The sequence below is a fragment of the Neopsephotus bourkii genome, unplaced genomic scaffold (assembly GCF_033783945.1).
Source record: "Neopsephotus bourkii isolate Nb327-2 ecotype Australia unplaced genomic scaffold, CSIRO-AGI_Nbou_v1 NB_998, whole genome shotgun sequence".
NCBI lineage: Eukaryota > Metazoa > Chordata > Aves > Psittaciformes > Psittacidae > Neopsephotus > Neopsephotus bourkii.
This window is the reverse complement of record NW_026901490.1, coordinates 804,998-826,855: the sequence shown is the minus strand read 5'-3', so window position 1 is coordinate 826,855 and position 21,858 is coordinate 804,998. Positions and strand designations below refer to the sequence as shown.

General features: G+C 42.1%; 1 protein-coding gene across 4 annotated transcripts in view; it reads right to left on the bottom strand.

The window, feature by feature from the left end:
- PRIMA1 (proline rich membrane anchor 1) overlaps positions 1-21,858 on the bottom strand; it is a 49,856-nt gene that overhangs the window by 19,475 nt on the left and 8,523 nt on the right. For 3 of the 4 annotated variants that reach the window (XR_009726475.1, XM_061359900.1, XM_061359899.1), the window contains exon 4: positions 2,452-2,581. Coding sequence is in view for 3 of the 4 variants with exons in the window: in XM_061359900.1 (XP_061215884.1) it covers positions 2,452-2,581 (130 nt within the window). In the remaining variant the exon portion in view is untranslated. Of the gene's footprint in view, positions 1-2,451; positions 2,582-10,315; positions 10,566-21,858 lie in introns of those variants that run through there. The other variant, XM_061359901.1, reaches the window with a different exon arrangement.

Below are 21,858 nucleotides of genomic sequence, written 5' to 3'. Positions count from 1 at the left end.
GGATACGGGTGTGGAAAAGGACAGGGCAGAGCATGGAACCAGAGGCTGGGAATACACTGGAGGGACCCTTGGCTTCAGCATCACCCAGATTAATCCCCTTACTCTTTCTCTAGCCACCACTGCCTCCCAGCAAAGAAGTAGAGTGAAGGACTTCTCACACTAGCTTAAGCCAATTCAGCTCAACAATATGTAACAATACTCTGCGTTGAAGGCAGAGATGCTTCTCTTGTGAAGCATCTTACCTTATTTCCTAGCATTTATCAAAAGATATCTTTTTCAGTGGATCAAGGACCCTGAACTACTGGGGAATGCTGCTAGGAACTTCAGGGCATCCTTTTAGCAAAGCTGTTTCAGGAAGGACTCATTGATGAAAAGGAATGCTCTAGGTACCATGTAAAAATATAATTAATAAGATTTTCTTTTATAGCTGTCCATCCCATGTCTGAGCAGCTTTCGGCTTAGCATTTGTCAGCAGTGTGAATGTCAACAATAAGCATATCTAAGAGGGATTTTCACTCTTCTGTGTACCTAATGCCTGTTTAGGCAGCTGACTTGTATGCTGATATTCACACCATTGACAAACAATGGGTATCTTCATCAAGTATCAGTATTATTCTTCACCAACACAAAGCATAAGACTGTTATGTGAACTCCCAAAGCCTTTTCAAGGCAGCTCTAAATTTGCTGTTTACATTTCTTTTCTATTCCTCCCATATACCAGCACCAGATTTGACCAGCAATTCCTCACTAGGCACAAGCTGCCCTGAAGAATTCCTGCTCCCATAGGTATATTTTGCAGCCTTGGCAGAAATCACTCACAATTTGGCAGTAGGAAGGTAAGTACAATAACTGGTTTTGAAGCTAATAGAAACTAATAGAATTACACATGGAGCTGGACCAGTCCCCTATGAGCAGCCAATGGTAGGATGTACAATGTCAGAACTACAAGTAAGAGACTTTGCACTGTGATACCAATCTAATCGGACTCCAACTGCAGTCCTCCATAGATGATTTTTTACAAGTGCTGTCACTAGATTGAAAGCTTTCCAAATCCTTAAAACTAATAAGCATTCATTTTAGTTAAACTAGAACAGCAAAGATACTTATGTAAATTTAATAAGAAATCAAATACAGACTTCTGTCTTCTCATTTGAAGTTTTCCTTTTTTATGCTCTTGGATACATTACCCTTCAAATCCTGCATAAATTTTTCAGACAACTACAAAGCATGTGCAATGCTGCATCACTGTGATATCCCCACTGAGGCTCATAAAAAATCTTGCAGTTTTTTTCATGCAGATAACATTTTCCATGAAAGGTATTTTCATTTTTTCATTTCTTTTCCTTTCTTTTTTTTTTTTTTTTTTAGTATCACTCAAAAATCACAAAGTTGAAAAAAAATACTTTAGTCCAAGCTGCAATTCATTTGTCACTGCAGTATCTCAGGAGAGTTATGGATTGCATATTGCATTCTCTACTGCAGCTGGGTCACCCAGCTGTACTAGCAGCTCCTGCACAAGACACCTACTGTATGAAACAGTGACACCATGAAGCCATGACTGTAGGGTGTTGTCAGAGCCACACTGAAACCAATAGAGGAGAAAAGGAACTCCCTCCATCGAGGATACAATTCCCAAGTTACTTTCTTCTCTAAATTGACACTTTGGACTTGCAGTTGAAGTATTCATACAGAAATGTTACAGTTTTGACTTCTTCCACCAGAAATGCAAAATATTATTTAGGTGAAGAAATTATTCCCACTTCCATTTTTCTATGTAACTGAAGACAATACTTTCTAACTGCTGGAGGCCTATGCAAGCACATCTATTGCAATGACAGTGAACTGAAATGGTTACTACAACACCATGTTGTACATAGGCTTTACATTGGCTTTTACACTAAAAGAGACAGCTTTTGCATTTTATTCTCTAGATGAGAATTTGGAAGCAAGAATAAATTGGAAATAGAGCCTCCAAATGAAAAACAACATAGATTACCCTAGAGTTTGAATTAAAAGAACTTGCATCAATTTGAAACACTACAATTAGTGATGGGCCTGAGTCAAAAACCTCACATGTAAATTCTGAATACTTCCAGAAGTGGTAAGACAGTGTTTTCTACCTCTACACTTGGCCAAGCCAAAGCTATTGACATTCTGCAGCAACCTGCAGCAATCTGGCTTTGGGGAAGTTCTTGTTAATCTGAACATTGTGGCTGTTACCACATTTCTAGTTTTTCTCCTCCTCATACCCATGACTGTGCATTGAACTTCACCGTTTAAACAGGTAGGATATGGTACATAAAGTGACTTTCCAATGAAAACACACATTGATTACAGGATGCATTTTGCCTTTAGGATGTCTTTAAACAAAACAAGGTGTCAGCCAAGCCTTGGATCAAGCTTTGTGAGGTTGTGTTGCCCTAAGCACAGTAAAAGCATCTGGAATCTTACCTTTTTATGGCTTTGTAGCAAATGATGACAACTACAAAGAGGAACACTAGTGTGGCACAGCATACTGCAATGATAATAACCAGGCCTGGCCACCAGGTCTCTTCAGTGGGACAAAAGGTAGATTTGGGAGCTGTAAAAAGATTGTGGAAAAATACATGAGTTCTCCCAAATGAATAGTGTATAATCAGATACGCTTCAGTCACCCATGCAATAGCATTAAGTCAGGGCCACAGACAGATACAAAGACATGCAAATATTTCACCTTTAAGACGCAAGATTTTTCCTAAGCAATCAACTCCTCTGTTTGGTTCTAGTTGTCATGGCCCCCAGATGACCAAATTCTCTGTGTTAGTGTTGTCCACAACCTGGTGCTCAGCTCTGCTACACACAGAAAATATCTTTTCCCTCTGCATTAGCTGTCTCTTGCTGCACCGTTTAGTTTTAGAGAAACGTGTTATGCTGATAAGGGAAGGCTTTCAAACCCCATTAGGGGAGCTTTATTGGGAGCCGCAGCAGTGCCTACCCATCAGTATTGCAGCTGCTATCATTGTAACCTTGGAGTGAGGAAGGGGGATCTATTTTAAAAGAACAGGAATTTTATTACATTTATTAATTGCTTTTAGAGGACTATAGTTTACAAGCTTCTTGCTCATTACATTGTCTTTGAATTGTATGTCTAATATGTAGGAAATGTCTATGTAAGTACCACTCATACAAGCAACACTTTGCATTGGAAGGAATACTGGTGGCACTTGGTTAAAATATTTTCCTTCAGGGCTATATTCCTTTTCCTCTGCTTTGAGGGGGACACATTTCCTAAAGGATGGTGAGCAACAGACAATGCCATGAGCAGTATCAGTGTATTGCAGAGGGAAAGAGACCCCTACTGCAGTGTGTGCAACCACATAAACTCTAGGAGAATTTGGGTCACGTTAAATGAAGTTGCATAATGAATCATTCAATGGAAATGTCTAAATCTACATGTTCAGTTAAGCAGAAGAGAGAATTAAATATAGCAAAATACATCCTATATTCTGAACTTCTAGTTATACACATCACAAACAGCTGCACAAGTTGAAATATGTCTCAATTAATAAAATATTGTAATAAATAATTGATGCTAAGCAGCATAGGTTTAGGAAAAAACATCTTGTCAAACTAAGTAGATATTTTCGGAGGAGATTACGGGTTTGCTAAATAGATGTATTGGTGCTGGTGTGATAACTTTAGTCTTTGGTATGCTATTCAACTTAATTCCACGTGATGTTGGATTTATGAAACTATAGAGCTATACAGTGTAGCACACATAAACTGAGTTAAAGTCAGACAACTGGTATGTCTCAAAATCTAACTAGAAATGGAAAGTCACTGCTGAGACAATGTGTTTAAGAGTGACTTCCTCCCCCCCAAAACAGGGTGATGATTACTAGCAGAGTTTGTAAATGACTCAGGAAAGGTGAATAGATTAGAAACGTAATTGTTATCATTAAGGGTAACTATCCATTACAGTAGTGTATCAGCTCTGCTATTTAACTGAAAAAAATTAGTTTAAGGTAGACTGTTCATTTTTCCTGAAATAAGTTAGTCTAAATTCAGCTAAAGAGATTGGACTCAGAGTAAGAATTATGTAAGTAAAGAAAAGTCTCTGTCTTTGGAAGGTCTGCATGAGCACAATGCCTTTTTTCTCCTGGCCTTAAAATGCATGAAGTACAACAAATGGTTAGGTTTACTCTTAGAGAGCCAGCACCTTCTGCTATTCCCAAAAGCACCAGCCCTAAATAAATACAGTGAAACAGACCCATTTCAGACCTGGGTGGCTGGATCCAACTTAATAAAAAAAAATAATGAAAAAGTACTTTTAGAGCAAAGGCACCCTGCAGACTATTTCAGCACCACAAAAATCTTACACGCTTGCTTTCTTTGACTACATTTGTTTTGAAGGCTCAGCATAAAGACACAGCTCCAGTTCTAAGGTTAGCAGGTATCTGTACACACATGGCTCTAGCCAGAAATGTGCATACCAGGAAAGACTAGCTCAGCTACAGAGGGTTTCCCTCAATGCCCTCGCACAGAAATAGAGCAGAAAAGAGGTTCTCATAAAATTACATAAAATTACAAAGAAACCTCTGATTTCTTTTTAGCAAATCTCAGAGTGGGTCACTCTCAAAGTTGTCCTGAGCTTCCCAAACCAAAAAACAGTGAGGAAGCCATTTTAATTTTCTGGATTAAGCACTAAATTACTTTGTGTATGTCATGAAAGCACATGTACTGCCTGCAACAGAATATAGAAACAGGAACTGGAATCCTTGCATATTCCCTCAGGTTATCTTTAGTAGTCATGGCTGTACTTTCTAAAGCTCAGATTTTGGAAATTTAGTACTCCTAACATTAATTTGGGCAGGGTTATAGCTTTCCATTGTGATATGGGTTGTAGGCTAATTGCTCTGCAGGGGAATGCTGGGCCATTAGAAAGTAACACCAAGTCTGTCAGGAGAGAGTTAAGTGCTCCATCATGGGGGCTACTTTGGGATCAGTTGGTGCCTCTGCATAGTCCCCAGCAGTGGTGCTGAGCCAGGGAGCCTGCATCAGGGCACCCCTTTCCACCAGCTTTCACTCATCCACCAGCCCAACAAGGCAAAGCAAAACAAAACAGAACAAAACAAAACAAACACAGACCAAACACAGGGCTGAGCCGGAAAATATCTAAGGGAGGCAGTGACCCATGCTCTCATGTGCAGTCCCAGAGGAGGTGTCTCTGGTTGAGGTCTGAGTGTGTCAATCCACTCACAGGCTCAGCTCCAAGCAGCTGGTGAGTGTGCACTGATGTGACATAGAAGGGTGACAGCAACCTCCCTTACCTTTCTACATCAACAGTAGCTTCATGCCTAAAAAAGGAAGAGTGCTTTCTAGATAAATCAAAACTGATTATTGCTTCCCCTCCTGCTTTTATTCCTGTTCTTGCAGAAAGGTCAACAGTGCTGGCGTAATCATCTTTATAAGACATCTGCCTGTTTTTAATACTGTATACTCAACAACAGGCTAAACCCTGCCATCTCTATGCCTGCAGCACTCCTCTTGCTGCCTGAATCAGCCATGCACTTTTAATTAGCATGCTAGAAAGTAAGACTGGATTTTATTTAAAGGCAGGATCATATTCCAAGGGCCTCAAGTGTTTTATCAGTCTTGGTTGGAACTTAAAAAGAACTGGAGACCCAGGTTTCTACCAACCTCTACATATGTCACATAGAGACCTGTTGATCTGCTGGCTAAGGCAGGGTTCTAGTCTCCTCTTATTTGCTTTATTATTTGGTACATTCACATACATTTGCATGTAGGCATCTGTATGTGAAAGACAGAGAGAATCCACTAATTCCTATAGCCATTATGACACTGGGATGCAGGAACAAGTACAGAAAATGTGAAGAGGTTTAGATGTGATTTCAAATGTCAAGGTATATGGAAAGACTTCCAGGACACTCCAGTTAAACATGAAGAGGAACTTTCAAATCTGTTGCAATTTAGGTCTCTTGACAGCAAGGTGTCCAAACCCCTGTGGAATAGAGGAGTCCAGTGAATCCCCCAATTAATGTGAAATAACTTGGGTTCTGGGAGGAGAAACCCTACAGAAGAACAGTTACACACACATACAGACACGCAGGCTTGGATACTTACTCTATAAGCATTGTGTTGTGTAAAAGACGAGAAATAAGGAGAGCCTCCCTTATGTGCCCACATCTCTTTTGAGAAAGCTGATTTCAGTGCTGAGCCTGAGGTCTCTTGTTTACTTTTATGCTAAGGACCTTCCCTCCTTCCAGCAGTGCACATTCACCCCAAAGTGAGTGCTGATTAACTTAATGCTGATTAACTTAATTGTACATCAGAGTGAAGCTCTAGGCAGCTAATAGAAAAGGACCAAGAGCTCAAGTGATGTAAACTAGTAGAAGTGCACCCAGCTGTGAGACCAGAGCCATCTGAGAACCTTGCCCCAGCATCTGCACAGTGATCCTCATAAGCACTGCTCCGAATTTGTATGAAGGTCAGGAGCTCAATCCCCAAAGCCCTGGAGGCTGTGGGCTCTCTGGATGCAGGTTTTGTTATCTAACCCAGAGTGATGTGGAGAGATCTGCAAGTTAGTGTCAGCTCAAGTGTCTCCTCTGCAGTACCTTGCCACGTAGGAACCACTATAGATGTGTTTGTATCATCTATGTGGTAGGAACGTGCTGTGTGTACCCAAGGCAGCTAACAGTGAGAGGCAGTCAGCGTGGGAAAAACAAATTCTTCAAAAGAACTTTCTAGTGGAGTTTGTGGTACTGGTAGACCCCGATACAAATATAGATCTTCAGCTGTTATTCTAAAAGACATTTCAGGAATAGGCAAAGTATGATTTCTCCTTGAACCATACCCATTCACATTTGGATCTGAGGGTAAAATTTCCTGTGAGGATGGGGGACAGGAGGCTGATCAGGAGATAGGGGGCCTTGGTGCCCTTCCCAGAGCAGAAAGCCATGCATACATGTATGCCATGCAGTATCTCTTCCACTCTCCCCAGCCTCACACGTGCCCCAGCGCACAGGCCCTGAGATGTTGTGTCTGACAGAGGGAAACCTCAGCTCACGTTCACATTGCACCCACAGCTACCCACAGAAGGCAATGCTCAGGCTGGTGATTGGATACAAAAATTGGCTTACAGAAGGAAGGACTGCCACTTTCCACTGACAGATGAGGAGACTTGTCTAACCACATCAGGTTTCTGCATGCTCAGAGGAGCTTGTTAGTATATATATATATATATGTATATATATAAACACCATATGTATGCATACATATATACATATACATACATAGAATCATAGAACAGTTAGGGTTGGAAAAGACCTTAAGATCATCTAGTTCCAACCCCCCTGCCATGGGCAGGGACACCTCCCACTAAACCATGCAACCCAAGGCTCTGTCCAACCTGGCCTTGAATACCACAAGGTGTTGCACATGTGTATGTGTATAAACAGACATATATATGTGATAGTGTATATGACAGTGATATGTATATGAGAGATATATATTTAACATATGCATATATAGGGTGTACACAAAGGGGTGTACACATGTATCCATATCAGTGAAACTGCTGCCAACAGCTTTTTAAATGTGGTTGCATTCTGAGTGGCTCCACAAGATTAATTAGCAAGTGCTGGTGAGAGAATGTGAGAAACTCTACCAGCTAATTTTTCCCTTCTCCTTCTTCCCTGCACTTGAGATTCCTTACATTAGCTGAACACATAAGAGCAAATACATTTGGAGCACCTCTGTATGTGTCTGAAATGATTCATTTCGAAGATACAGGAGCTATAAGATATGAATGGATGCACTTCGCTGTCTCTCTGGCAGGTCCAAAAATCATCTCATCAACCTCCCTTCACAGTTGTTGCCTGCAGACAACACACCTGGCCACGCTTGAATTGCTGAAGGGGAGATGCAGGAGCACATCACATAAAGTGCCAAAGGCTATGCTGGTATCAACAGGAGCCCTGGGAGCTGGGTCAACCCCTTCCCCAGCTGGCTGGCCACAGCCTTGGAAACAGCCTGCAAGAGGCCATAATCCTCCTCTGCACTGTCTCCAGACTGCACAGCAAATGCAGAACAAAGACTGTGAGCAGACTCAAGGAGGGCAAGGTAGAGGCATTCTCAGATTTCAGCAGGAGTCTGAGCAGATCTAGCCTCAATCACATGAGTTGGTGGTGGCACAGGTTCCACTGCCAGCTGCATTTATGCACCCTAAATTAAATCCTAAAGGAAGATAAACTGGATTTGGCCACAACTTCAATGGGAAAACTTCTTTGTCCCACGGTAAGACACGGTCATAACCCAAACCCATATAACTGCTGGCCAGAAGGCTTTGGGCAGACTTCCTCTCTCCCAGTGGCAGCTGCAATAACGGTCCCCTGTGATTTTATGATGTTTAAATATCCAGTGCTCTGGCACTTCAGTTTCTGAGCACAATGGCTGGGATGTGGCCTAGCCCTGGTGCTGCTTTGCCCTTGTTTCCCCCTGAGAAGCAGAAACAGAGCAAACTTTAAAGGGGAACTCCAAACACTAAAGCAGTGTTGTGTGAATTAAATCGAGCAAAGACAATAAAATATAAGATTCCTACTGCACTGTGGCTTCCCAGGGCTGTTCTGCCCAAAGTAATAGAGACGCTGCTACTTAAGAGTTGGCACAGGGAAAAAGTGCATGATGGGCACCACAGAAAGTCAGATCTATTAACAGCTATCATCAAATCAAGGGGCTGGGTCAATGCAGCAGGAATATAAAGCAGCAATGAATGACAGCTGAAGTAACAGCTGAAGTGCGCTTGGGCTCATTCATCTCCCCTAAATTCGAACACGATGGAAAGGATTTGTTTTTTCACAGTCTCCAAAGAGCAGTGACCCAGAAAGCTGCTCTGCTGGACCTGTTCCTTGTGATCCTACACAGAGAACAGGCACAGGAGGAAGATGCTACCCAGTGAGGAAAGACCAAAGAACTGCTTTTAAACCAGCAATATCCTATTCCACCACCCTGGGCTGTAACTGTGCACAATGCACAATAGACTGGCTTAAAGAAAATAAAAAACACCTAATTTGGGGGCAAATTGTCATTCAGGAAAAAAAACCCACCTACGCTGGATTTTCTTTCATTCGTTTTTACTTCCTTATAGATCTGTGCTCCTTCTGTTGCTTGTAAATATAGGGCCACTTCCATAGAGCCATGAGTTAATTGGGTAAACAACTACTACCAGGCAATAGTGCTGCGCTCAGCATAAAGCCTGCCCTGTTCCTGCCTCCCTGGAGTAGCTAGGTTAAATCAGCTATTCCTGTAGCAGATGATACTTCTGTTTACCACAGTATGTTGCAAACAAGTTTGTATCATGCAGCTGCTCTGTGCATATGTTCCTATGACACTCTTAAGGAGGGTACTGCAATCACTAGACAGCGGGAACTTCTGCTATAATAAAAACGTGTGGGATGATGCTGGAGAAATTCCCTCCCCCACAGTTTTTACACTATAGATGCTGTTATTCTACACTCCTGGTTCCCTGATCTCCTGAGTTTTCTCCCCCTTTCTAAAAATACTTCCCTTCTGAAACAAGAAACATGCTCAGTTTTGTGCTTAGTTTTGGAGACTGGAGTTTGCAGGAGGTGGAGGAAAGTGGCAGTTCTGCAGGAGTTTTCTGAAGGTCATGGGCGATACAGGAGTGCATCCTCACTGCAAGAAACTGCACTGGAACTGCCACTGAAAAAAACTGAGCCTGGATACAGCCAGTGAAAAGGAGAGGAGCTGGGTGGGGATTTTTAAGTGTGGTGCTTATGATCTTAGCATTAGAGGTTATTGAACCCACATGCATTCAGGTTTGTGTTTTGCAGTGGATTATACATGTTGCTGTGCTGTCTTCGTAGGTCTCAGCAGCTGCTTTTCCCTGGCAGATTTGGGAGTCTTTTAGAAACTGAACATATCATTCGGACCAAAATAAAAATAATAGCAGATGAAAGTATTGGTCGCACAGGCAACAGTGAAGCACATCGCAAGGAAGCAGCTTGTGCAAAGTCACTGCAGCTCAGTGAAAAAGCCAGGAAACAAAACGTCTTTTGACTCCTGGCCAGTCCTACCCTCTGTATCATGTTGCCTCCTCCTTGGGAGTAGATGTAAACACTGGATGTGGTCATTAACTACATTACAGGGGTATCAGCAGCAAACTCCCCTGTTGACTTCCTAGGCAGGTGCCAGATCTCTGTCCCAAGCTGGCACACTGATGCAGTGCCCAGGAGCTATGTGAGGTCAAGACCTATGGACAGAAACGAGATGGGATAACATAAGGTGCCCAGGAAGGGCTGATGCTAAGCTTGTGGGATAACTTGCATTGGTTTTTCAAGGCTGCAGATGAAACTGACATTTCAGAGTCCTACATGGTTATGGAAGGACAATGATGCATACAGGAGAGCAGTCAAAAGACTATAAAAAATGGTAGGAAGGGAAAGTCTGCTCCAAAAAATCAACAGGCTGATGGCCAGACCTGCCAGCCTTAATGCAATTAGGTTGTTGGTGAAGCTGATGGGACCTGCCAGAACTGAAGTATGACCCTGTAAATAGGAGAGAAATACGGATTCAGCTGCCAAGGTCTTTTGGAGGAGAGTAGGGTTAGCAAACACAGAGGGAGAGTCTGATTTCTAAAGCACGATCTTTTAAAGGCCTTGTGGAAAAAAGGCTTTTAAGGAGATTACATCATAGCTAGCTTCTGTGTTAACACGCGGCTCTGGCATTTATCTTTACAATGGAGGCTCACGTCAGCCACTGCCCGCTGATCTGACTTTGTCACGTTTTTCTAAACAGCAGTCTCCCGTTGAGACGCTGGTTCTCCCTCACTATCTGATTCTCCCTAAGCAAAAAGGACTGAATTAGTTTTAGCCCAATTAAATCACACCCTATCAGTTTCTGTCCTGAGCCAATGAGAATTGAAGCCTGTGCCTTGCAAGGCAGCCTCTTCCCTGCAGCAGCACGGTCATTCTGGAGAGCCTTGTGGGCACCCTCAGATTTCCTTGCTCTCTGCAACCTGGATCAGTGCCAGGCTGGGCAGTACCGAGATAGTCCTAGGAACACCCGCAGACAGTCCTATGCACTACCTCCACGTGAGAGCCATCACTTGGGCAAGCCCTGCCGTACCTGCAGCATGCTTTCCAAAACACGGGAGTCATGGATCAGATTAGTGGGTATCTGGTGCCTCTGGTCTGAAAATTTGCTGTTAAATTAGTATGCTGGAATTTATTTTAGAAGGTGGCCTGATTTCCAGAGGTTCTGAGCACTCAGAAAGATGAATGCTTTAGGCTGGGTATGTAGATATACAACCTTAAGTTTAATCTTCTGAGTTTTAGAATACAGACTTTAACCTCTCTACTTAGGCAGAATGTCACCATGAATAGAAGAGAGAAATTCCTCTCAGGACATGGGTTCCAACCTCAGCTCTCCCCATTGCTTGTTGGGTGTTTTTAGAAAGATCTTCACCCCCAGCCTGACTTTCTCCTTCCCATGGACAGAAGTCTCAGTCCTCCAATCCCACAACAACAGCAGCACAGCACTGACGTGAGGACAACAATTCTCAGTTCTTTTGAATAGAGGCACTACTGAGAGGCTCAGAGATGTGTCAGCATAGTACCATCCACTTCATTGCACAAACACACAGGCTGGCTCTCTGGCGACGAGTGACGTGCTCGGAGAGCACTGGCTATTCTTCAGCAGGGAAAGATCAGTGCTGAGGATCATCTGCTTGCCCCTGCAAACTATGGGACCTCATCACATTACAGCATTGAAAGAGCATCCTGAACCTTCATGCTAAGTCTGGTTTTGCCATTTCAACGCTCTGAACCTGAAAGCATATTAGCATATTTCTATCAGTATTCAGCAAGCACAAACACAATGCACATATACAGACATACAGATATCTATACACATCCCTCCCCCAACCTGCTTTGGCTGCCACAGATTTCCTAGACAGGACCTAAAAATGAGTATGATACAGAGAGGTGAGTGAACTCTCAACACATTTTAAGGATGAACTTAACACCTGTAATAGGCTTTAGTTAGTCCTGCAGACTGCAATTACTTGTGAATTCTGCAGCCCATCCCCTGCCAGCATACCCCAGGTATGCTTGTTCCGTGGTTGCTCCTGTGAAGAGACAGTTGGCTGCCCCACTGTGTGAGGCCCTAGCTTCCTTCTGTTAAAAATCAGAAGCTTCTGCTTTGGCATGTGCTGAGGTGAGCACCCTGCCTGATGATCCCCACAGAGCTCAGGGCAGGCATAAGCAACTTCAACACAGGCAGGAGGAGGTTTGATGCTATGAATCAAATACATGGAGACTTCTAGTTTCTTGGCAAAAGGGCCACCTTTGCTTGCAGGCTAACAGTGTTAGGCCTGAGGCATTTGACATCAGACAAACTAGGGACCAGTGAAAGAAGTAAAGGGTCACTTCCAAACTGGAACTCACTGGGGACAGGAGATGCATTTTTCCCATATTGCTTTCCTTCTCAATCACATAGCCAATATCACCTCCCAGATCTACCACAATATGAATAGAAATGAACTTTCTGGACAGTTATCTTTCCCAGTCAAGATGGCTTTCTTTCAGGCTGTTTTAGGGCAGAAGATGGGCCTATCACCAGCTGCAAGATATTTCAGGGAGACAGGCCTCTGCATGGGGCAGTGCAGCTGCAGAGGGCATCTCATGAAGAAGTGACTGTGAAGGAGCAAATACATGAGTAGAAAACTGGCCTCACCCGCCCTGCATCCTCCCTCACTTCCACGGCTTAGTGGCATAGCACATAGAAAGCGTGTGTCCTCTCCAAAATAAGGTGGAGAGGGCCATGGCTTACAATGTTTGCAGGTAGTTAAATGGTTTGGAGAGCTCAATTAACATCTTTAAGTGATAAAAGTCCTTAAAAAACTAGTCCTCGCTTTACTGAGCCTCAGGCACCCTGGGAGGTGCTGTGAAGGCATGTATAGCTGAGCATGTTAAGGTAGTGTGGCAGTGGCACTTATATGGACACTGTCAGTACACAGAGTGATTGCTCTTCCAGGTTGTTAAATCCTGTGTCTGCTGATACATGCTGTTTTGTAAGGGTTTTGCTGAAGCTGTATTGTCATTGACAGAGAAGAAATAAGACATGACATAGTGCTGTTTTGCACAACGGGCTCCTGTCCAGCCCCTCAGGCTTCCTCCTTTCTTTCATTATCATGCAGTGACGGCATGGCCGTAGGCTCTGCCTCTTGCTCCTGGCACAGTAAGTGCCTTATCCTTCTTGCTGTGTGGTAGTGCAGCCTCCTCTTCAATGAGTGGTAGGACAGGACATAGCTGATCAAGTCTATAGCAATTACTGTTCACTTCTGAGCCTAATAATAATAGTAATCTTCAGTCCTTGACATCGACTAATCCCAAATCCAAAGTTTACAGAAGAGAAAAAGTATCTCAGTTTCAGATATGATAACTCCAAGTAGTTGATAGGGTAGTTGACTCTCTTTGAATCTCCCAGCAGGTCAGTGCCAGAGAAAAGCAGCACCCTGGACTCTTTTTTTGCCATTCTCCACAGGGTGGGCATGTTGTCTCCTTTGCAGGAGTCACAGCACATCACCAACAAGCCTTCTGAAAGCTTGTGCATCTTTCAGCTCTTGCAGGATATAGGCCTTCAAAGGGGGGATGACAGAGGCTGAAATTCAAACAGCTGAAATTGATTTCAGAAGTCAAAGTTCCTACACTGATGATCCGTCTCCCATCAGCAAATGATTAATAAGATACCTCAGGGCTGGCAGATTTAATCCCACAGAAAGATGAGATTTTCTTGGTATAATGTTCTACGTATAGATTGAATTAAGGTTCAGAGCTGTACAACTTCTTCAGGATGAATGGCAATCACATGAGTGGTGCCACCAAAGTCATAGGCTATGAAATGTGAGTAAAATTCAGTGCTGCCGGTATGATTAAGATATTACCTCTTAGATCTTTGGTGGCTTTCTAAAGAGCTCAGGAACTTCCAGATAATAGAAAAGATTGGACAAGCCTCACATCTTAGAGCTGAAACTTTCTTGAAATTAGTACGTTCAGGGAAGGCAGCTACAAAACTAGCTTCAGCCAACTGCAGACTGAATTTCCTAACACAGACTGTGGAAGACTTGGGAATACTTTGATTATTTTCCTAATGTGTTAGTAGCAGCAGTTTCTAAGACACTGATTTGTGTTCCTCTCTGAAAAATTAGTGGTTTGCCTGTTGGGCATTCAGACACTATATGGAGAGTGTGACTCTAATAGACATACTTTAGATTTGTAAGTACAATGGCTTTAAAGAGTTCACTTCACAAAGAAAGCCTTACTGCAAGTCGTGTGTCCAAGTTTTAGGGAACAGCTGGTTGGCTATGTAGCAAATACTTCTGATAGTGTAGGGCGTCTATATGAAAATAATCCTCTTGTTTGATATTCGCTGTATCATTGTACATGTGAATTGTATGTACACGTATCCTTGTATCACTTCAACGGCTCAGCTATTGCTGGAAGTAAGGGCTACAGATATCACTTAAAAATGTCCCTGAGGAGTCCAATTAGTAATTCCCCTGCCCTAGTGCACTCAAGTTACTTTTTCAAATTGTATTCAGGTTCAATTTAAGAGAAATAAGATTAATGATCCTCCAAGAGTAAAATGGAACTTAAGTGCCAAATGCCTTCCAAACCAGGAGTAAATTTAATACTAATAAAAAGAAAATTACATTTATCAACTGATAATTTTTTTATGCAGTGCCCATAAAATATAGAATACTAACAGCTCAAGCAGTTTCACCATGCCAAATGCCCAATGTGAAGTCCTCAGTTACCACTGAGTAAAGCTAAAAGACAAGGCACAAGGCTACCTTACAGTTGTTAAGGCAAGCAAATTGGTTACTGGTTTCTATCTGCACTTTCCTCAGGCTTTACAGAAAGTCTGTCACCATCTCTCCCTTCTGAAGCCTACAGCAGTAGGCAGCCAATGCTGCCGAATGATACCCCGTTAAGCTGAGGTAGAGCATCTTCAGCTTGCAGAGGGTTAAACCAAATCCCCCCTTTGCTCCACTGATAGTCATTTCCTTTGACAGTGGATACAAAATAGATTAGCAGATTATAGATTATAATAGAAATAAGATTGTGCACTGCTTCCAAAAGGAAAGGAAGATGTCCAGGGATGATCCAATAGAATCTGCTCCATTGGTAAATGTCCAGTTTAATAGTGGCAGTGCTGCTGGTAAAAGTCCAGTTTAATAGCAGTATTTGTCAAGGAACAGATTTTTGTGTAAAATATTTCTAATCAATGAACTGGTGAAATATCAGCTCCATTTAAAAGACACTTCAAAATTATAAAACAATTTTAATAACAATTGGGAATTCATATTTTGCTACTATATAATGTGGTATGATTTATCAGTGTGTCAACTTGCATAATTACTAATGACAATTTTTGCAGTGGCATCATTTATTAACCTATCTTTGTACTATAATGGACACTATGTACTCATTTTGGGATAACATCACAAATACCCAGAGTGCTGCTTCTTTGATCTGCTATGTTGACTTAAAAATTACATGTAAATTGCAATTACACAGGCAGTGCAACACCTTTGTATCATGTTTACAACAAAGACAACACACAAAACCGTTACCAGAACATACATTTCTGTGGGTCTGCTTCACCAAGGTCAGCTGCCTAGCCCTCCCTGCTAGAACAGTTTGTGCCAATAAAGCGTTTACTTCTGACCTGTTCAGTTGATGCACAACTCCTCCTGCCACAGGCAGGGACCCTACAATTACTTGTAAATCAGCAGCCTCTGACTCATCAGTAACTTCCTTGAAGATCTGTTATCTTCTTCATCAGTGAAATGGTTGGGATGTACAAATGGACCACCATCCACACAGGGAATGAACGTTTTCATCTTAGCCAATTCCTTTTGCTGAAAACAATAAAAATTTGAAGACATCCAGCTCTTGGAGCAGGCATCTCGGAGCAGAAAGGACTGTTCTACTGCAGCAGCAGTTTAATACCTGATGCTTCTTTTTTCAAAATTAGACAATGCTTTTAATTGGTAGATAACAGAACTCCCAGTGATTCCTGCACTGCAGAATCTGGCCTGAGGCTCTTACATTTAAATACTTAAAAATGTATGGATGAGAGCATTTTCAAGGGAGTGGCTTTTTCTGTAATATGGATCTATTCCTGCATGGAAATTTCAAAACAAATCTGCAAGGTCCCAGAGCAGGGGAAAGATTCATCACTTGCCTAAATAAAATCAGACTTGACAAAACATCTCAGAATTTACTGTGATGAAAAACATTGAACTGGAAAAGCAGTGAAAGCTGGGAACGACAGTCTGATCTAACCAGCGTTCTACAAAGATAGTGAGTTTACAAAAGCCCAAATTGAGGACATATTAGGTGCATAAATGATAGCAGAATTCTATCATTAAAGTATTTGTACAAACCTTTCCAGTCTTACTGGCTTTCTAGTCACTAATCCAAGTCTTCAGATTTAATTTAACATCCCAGATATCCAAACAATTTCAAACTTCATATTTGATTGCTGCGTAAGCAATCTTCTCATGCTAACTAATTTTCTTATTTTGACTGGGAGGTGAGGACTTATTCCAGAAATAACTGTGCTAAATGTAAAAAAAAAATAAAAAAAATAAAATAATCAGGATTTTGAAGTCTTTAGTGATAAAATCAGAGGCACCTGCAGTTTGAGGCAGGTAATCTAATTGTTGCATTTCTGATTTAGGTGGGTAAATTCTGCCTAAATCCCATCTTGGATGTTTAATGATTTGGTTCACTCTGCTAACAGAGAAAGTAGTGTCTGTGATGTGAAAATAACATGATGGGGACCTGGATTAGACTCTGCATGTGCCTTTATCCATGACTCCAGGCTGCAGGGCTGGATTTTAATTCAGATTTGAAAGCCTCAAACTCCTGCTGTCAGTTCTTAGAGTCACAATCCTTCAGTAAAATAAAAGTGTATGTGGGAGAAGACAAGAATCAAATTTTGGTTTTGCTTTGTGAATTATAAACAATACTCTCACACAAGACTGTAATTCACAGTATGACAGCTGTGTTATCAAAACTGAAAGGGCTTCCCTGTTTCAGCATTCTGCTTGCATTTAAAAAAAAGTCACTGTCTAGACTAGACTTGTAGTAAAACAATATTCTCTCACAGTAGCTGTCATTACTATAAACATCTTGGTATAGGAGACAATGTACCCCCTGCTGTTTGGTGCTATTGTAGTTCTTTCCCACTACTGTTCAGTTTTGGTAGTCGCTATGTTATATGAAGTCACTAGTATGTGCGAAGTAGGAAAATATCTTCCCTATACTGTAAGACAAACCCACCCCCATCTGTTTGCTAACAATTCCTTTGGGCATCAGCAATTGGGAGAAGTTAATCTAAGACTCCTCAAGTGTGCTGAAACATCTCAAAACTATTCAGAACTGGTCCTTTTGGCAGAAGAGCAGTAAGAAGGGCTGGTCCTTCCAGCTGAGCCTTTAGGGTTAGAACTGCGTTTGCAATGGCTGTTTGGAAAGGTGCAAAGCACTCACAAGACAAAAGGTCCACCCAACAGGAAACTGAAAGTCTGAGCTCTCCGAGATGCTCAGCCCATGTTGCAGCAACTACATTAAACTGTCCACAGCAAATTTTTTGGCACCTCACTTTTTAAAAACATGTGGTGGCCTTCAGGAATATTTCAATTCAGTTTTCAATCACAACCTCCCATCAGCTCCTGAGGGACAATCACAAACTTCTGCCAAAGACAGAATTCCTTCTGGCATTGTGTAGGCAAAGCACACCAACATCTCTACCCAGGTAGTAGAAGAAGCAACATGGCGAGCATCAGGAACATGCTCAGCTCTCCTGCCTGAATGGCCATGTGGAGACAGTGCTCAACATGAGGCATAAACTCATTCTCTGGACTCACACCGGGTCACCCTGTCTGTTCTACCACCAGGATTTAGGTATCAGAAAAGCCTAAGGAAAAAACATTTCTTATTCATTTATGTTCCAGAGCCAGACAGCTTTTATTTCTGTAACAAGTTCTTGTTGTGAAAAGCTATGTTGTTAACAGTCAGCAAGCCAAATCTGCACATTTTAGTTGCTTTAAAACCTACTCAAAGTTTAACAAGCTCCAGACTGTTCCTGTACTTCAGATTCCTGCCTATATATATACACATATTGTGATCATCTATCCTGAAAGATCCAAATATCCTTATCTTTCCTACTTGCACTGACAGGACACTGCCCATTTTCTGAAATTAAGCTGTACATCTGTGCTTATGTAGCTGCCAGAAAGTTTCACCCTTCCTGCAGTTGGCCATTTTTACTTTGGAATTTTCACCAGCCCAAATAATTAGTTAATTAGATGCACTCTCTCTAAAGATAAAAATTTCACCTTGGAAAACAAAATCATACAATTACAGCCTGGAAATAAGATCCTCTGCAGTGATGTCATTCACTTTGGCTTTGCACTGACTTGATTGTGCTTTATCCCAACTGATAGCTCAGGGCAAACTTGCACTGAGGTCAGGAGCTGTAAAGACTTCACTGTGTACCTTTGTGCAAGCATCCAACAAGCCAGAGGTTGGTGCATGTATCCAGACTCAGCAATACTAGCACAGCTTGTAACGATCTTAGATAAAAACTTTTATTTAAGTTTCCTCCTCTAAATTTTGACCGAAGCAATGTTTGACTGGGCACCTCCATCACCCAGATAACAGATGGCAGTACCACGGATTCTTCACCTAATGTGGGAGACGGGTAGAACAGAGACAGCAAATGCTGGTACCCAGCAAGCAAGGAGTTCATGCTAAACATCCTTTCTCCTCCTTGTACGATTTTGAAGAAGTCACTTCTGAAATGTTTTTTCCCCAAACCTTCCACAAGTTACAACTGACAGTTGCTGCAGTGTTGTGTATCTTTAACCCTTTCCTGTTTTGAAAGCCTAGCTTCTGCTTCCAAACAAATTCCTCTCTTCTTTGTAATGCCCCTGGAGAAACCTGTGTGCTCACAAACTATTTAATGGTTGACAACAGCAGTACTTTACATTTTGAAGGGTCAACACTAGCTTAATGTCATGGGTCGGTGAAGTTGGGTTTGAAATGCTGCCTAAACAAGTACTCTATCCACCTTGCTCTAGTCCTGGCTGAAATCCAGAGACAAGGAGGAAAGCAAATGCAGGAGGAGAAAGACAAAGTTAATTAAAGGCCAGGTTCTTTATCTCCACTCAGGTCATTACAGCCACATCTAGGGAACAGACTCAATTTCATTTAAGGTTCCTTCTTTCTTTGCTGTCAGAATTTAAGCTTATTTGGCCTTAGCCCTTCAAACCTTCATGAGCTTTCCCTTCACTACATCAATGAGCAGTTTTCTAGGTACATGTTAAAGGGCAGGCTGCTGCTTGCATAAGAAGAGTTACTGCAGAAACATCAATATGCCAGACAGTCTGGAGAAACCACAACTGGGTCAGTGACCAAGTCTCCTGACAGTCCCCACCATCCTAGTTACTTCTACCATGGGCTGGAGCCCCTCTCATCGAAGACCCTCAATAACGGTACACATCTATGCCAAACAAGACAGCAGTATCTCAGCAGGATGCTAACAAGCTGCATCTCAAAAGAATCTTGGGAAACTCAAAACTGAAATGCTCCATTTGTCCCACTTCACACAAAAAGGCAAGGCTGAACTAGCAATTCACACGGACCAGTGTGGCTGATCCTAGCCTTCATTTAGACACCATAAAGCAGATGGATTCACTGGGGCAGACCAGGAGTCCTCTGCTTAGTGAGGTGGATGCACATGGATATGCTGTGATGAGGGAAAGTCCCATAACAGCTACATATTGGATGCAGTGAAGGCAAGAACAGTGGTTGGAAGGGTCATCAGAAATGCCAGTGGTTTGTGCAAAGGAGTTAGAAACATGGGAAAATGAGGTCTGAGGTATAGCTGAAGGAGGACAAAAGCAGTCTATGCTTTCTCCCTTGGGTCCTGGAGTTCTGGTGACAGAGGCAGTCTCTGAATTCACCAGACCATTATTTGTTGTCGATATTTGGAAATACATGGGCCACATGATCTAATTTAATTTCCCATATTCACATTGTTGTATGAAGGATATGCTTCCTTAGGGTGCACTGAAACACACCTCCACACATTCCTGTTGTAAATACATGACTGTAATGTTGAGATGGCTCACCATTTGTTTTGAAAGTTGGTGTTTCTACCACCACTCATGTATTTAGACTGACTGCTAAGTTGTGTGTGATTCTACTCATTTTCTGTGGAGAGAATTAGCTTACTGTCCACCAAAGTACACACAACATTTATCAGTTATTATTCATGGATTTTGGAGTTCACATCTGACAGATTTTGTATTTATCTATCTGCAGGAAGCAGAGCTAAAGATTTGTAGCCGGATCAATCTGTCAATATCAAAATGTCTAAAGATGCACTAAATGCACTGTAATTTCTCCCGAAAGTTCCCAGGAACAATAACATCCTTTCAGGGAGTCATTCAGCTACTCATAAACAGTTACCTAGTACCATCCCATACATCCAACAAGGGTTTGCAAAACATTCAGGTGGGACTGAGAGAGGACACAAAGAGTGTCTCATGCTCTTCTATAGCAGCAGCTGGAGACCAGACAGGACACACACTGAAGAATCCCAGATGACTTCATTTAGCAGATAACTGAGCTGTCAGTGTCTGTAGTAACTGGATAGACAGGAATTTTTTAATCTATTGTCTTTAATCATCAGGCCCAAACCAGAGTACCTGTTTTAGAAGGATGTACAGATGATCTAAACCTCCAACAACATTCAGTTTGATTCCCAAAAGAGCTTCTAAGGACAGTACCTAGCAGGCTGCAGCCTTTTGTGGCTCACAAAGCTGAAAGAGCAATGCCAGCATCTTTATGCAGTGCCTCATGGCACATACGCTGTATCTCATAAAGGCAAAAAAATTGCAGCTCCTGGGCCACCGCTTTTTACAGATGTCTTTCTAGTACTTCAATCACTTAAATAGTGCGAGGTGCAAGTCTGGTATCAACCACTTAATAATAGCTTGTCTTGTCCCTTTACTGCTCTCTCCTCTGAGTGCTGTGTAAAAGTGGTGTCTGTAACATCAATATTTAACCATGAGGCTTGCTCATTCTCACAAGGATGGGGATTGCTGTACATGTGGGCTAAATCACAGTGCCTAGACAACTGATAATAATGAAAGCATCTTTCAAGATGAGGCACATGATTGCTACTCTAAAGCTTACTGGTGAAAGGAATGTGTAATCTATTTTTTTTTTTTTTTACATTGCATTGAAAATGAAATAACTTATTTAAATATTAGTCATCTGGATTTATATAGCTCATTTCTAGAACTGGGTTAGCACCTGGCAATCCAGCCTGAGTAAGCACCAGGCTACCCCAGTGGCAGGCCCATTTGATTTATCTTTTCTCTTTTTGCAGCGCATGACAGAATTCTTTTTCTCTGGTATGATTTCCTTCCCACTTCACAGGAGACAAATCCACACTCTCAGAGCAGCTGCCTCATGGCAGCCCAGGGAGGGAGGGAGGCAGCCTGCAGTGGTGGCCTCCTCCAGCACAGCTGAGCAGCAGGGCTGGTCCCTGTGCCAACGTTGTTCTGCCACACAGCTCCCTCACAGCAACGGGGTACCCCAGATACAAGAAAAAAGACTGGCAAAGTACATGATTTTCTGACTGTGAGACAAAGATCAAGGGAATATTCAATATTATTTTTCATGACATTTTGCTGAACATTGAAAGAGATTTTTCCTGCTATAAATAACCTTCATCTCTGCTTTCCAAGCTGTCTTT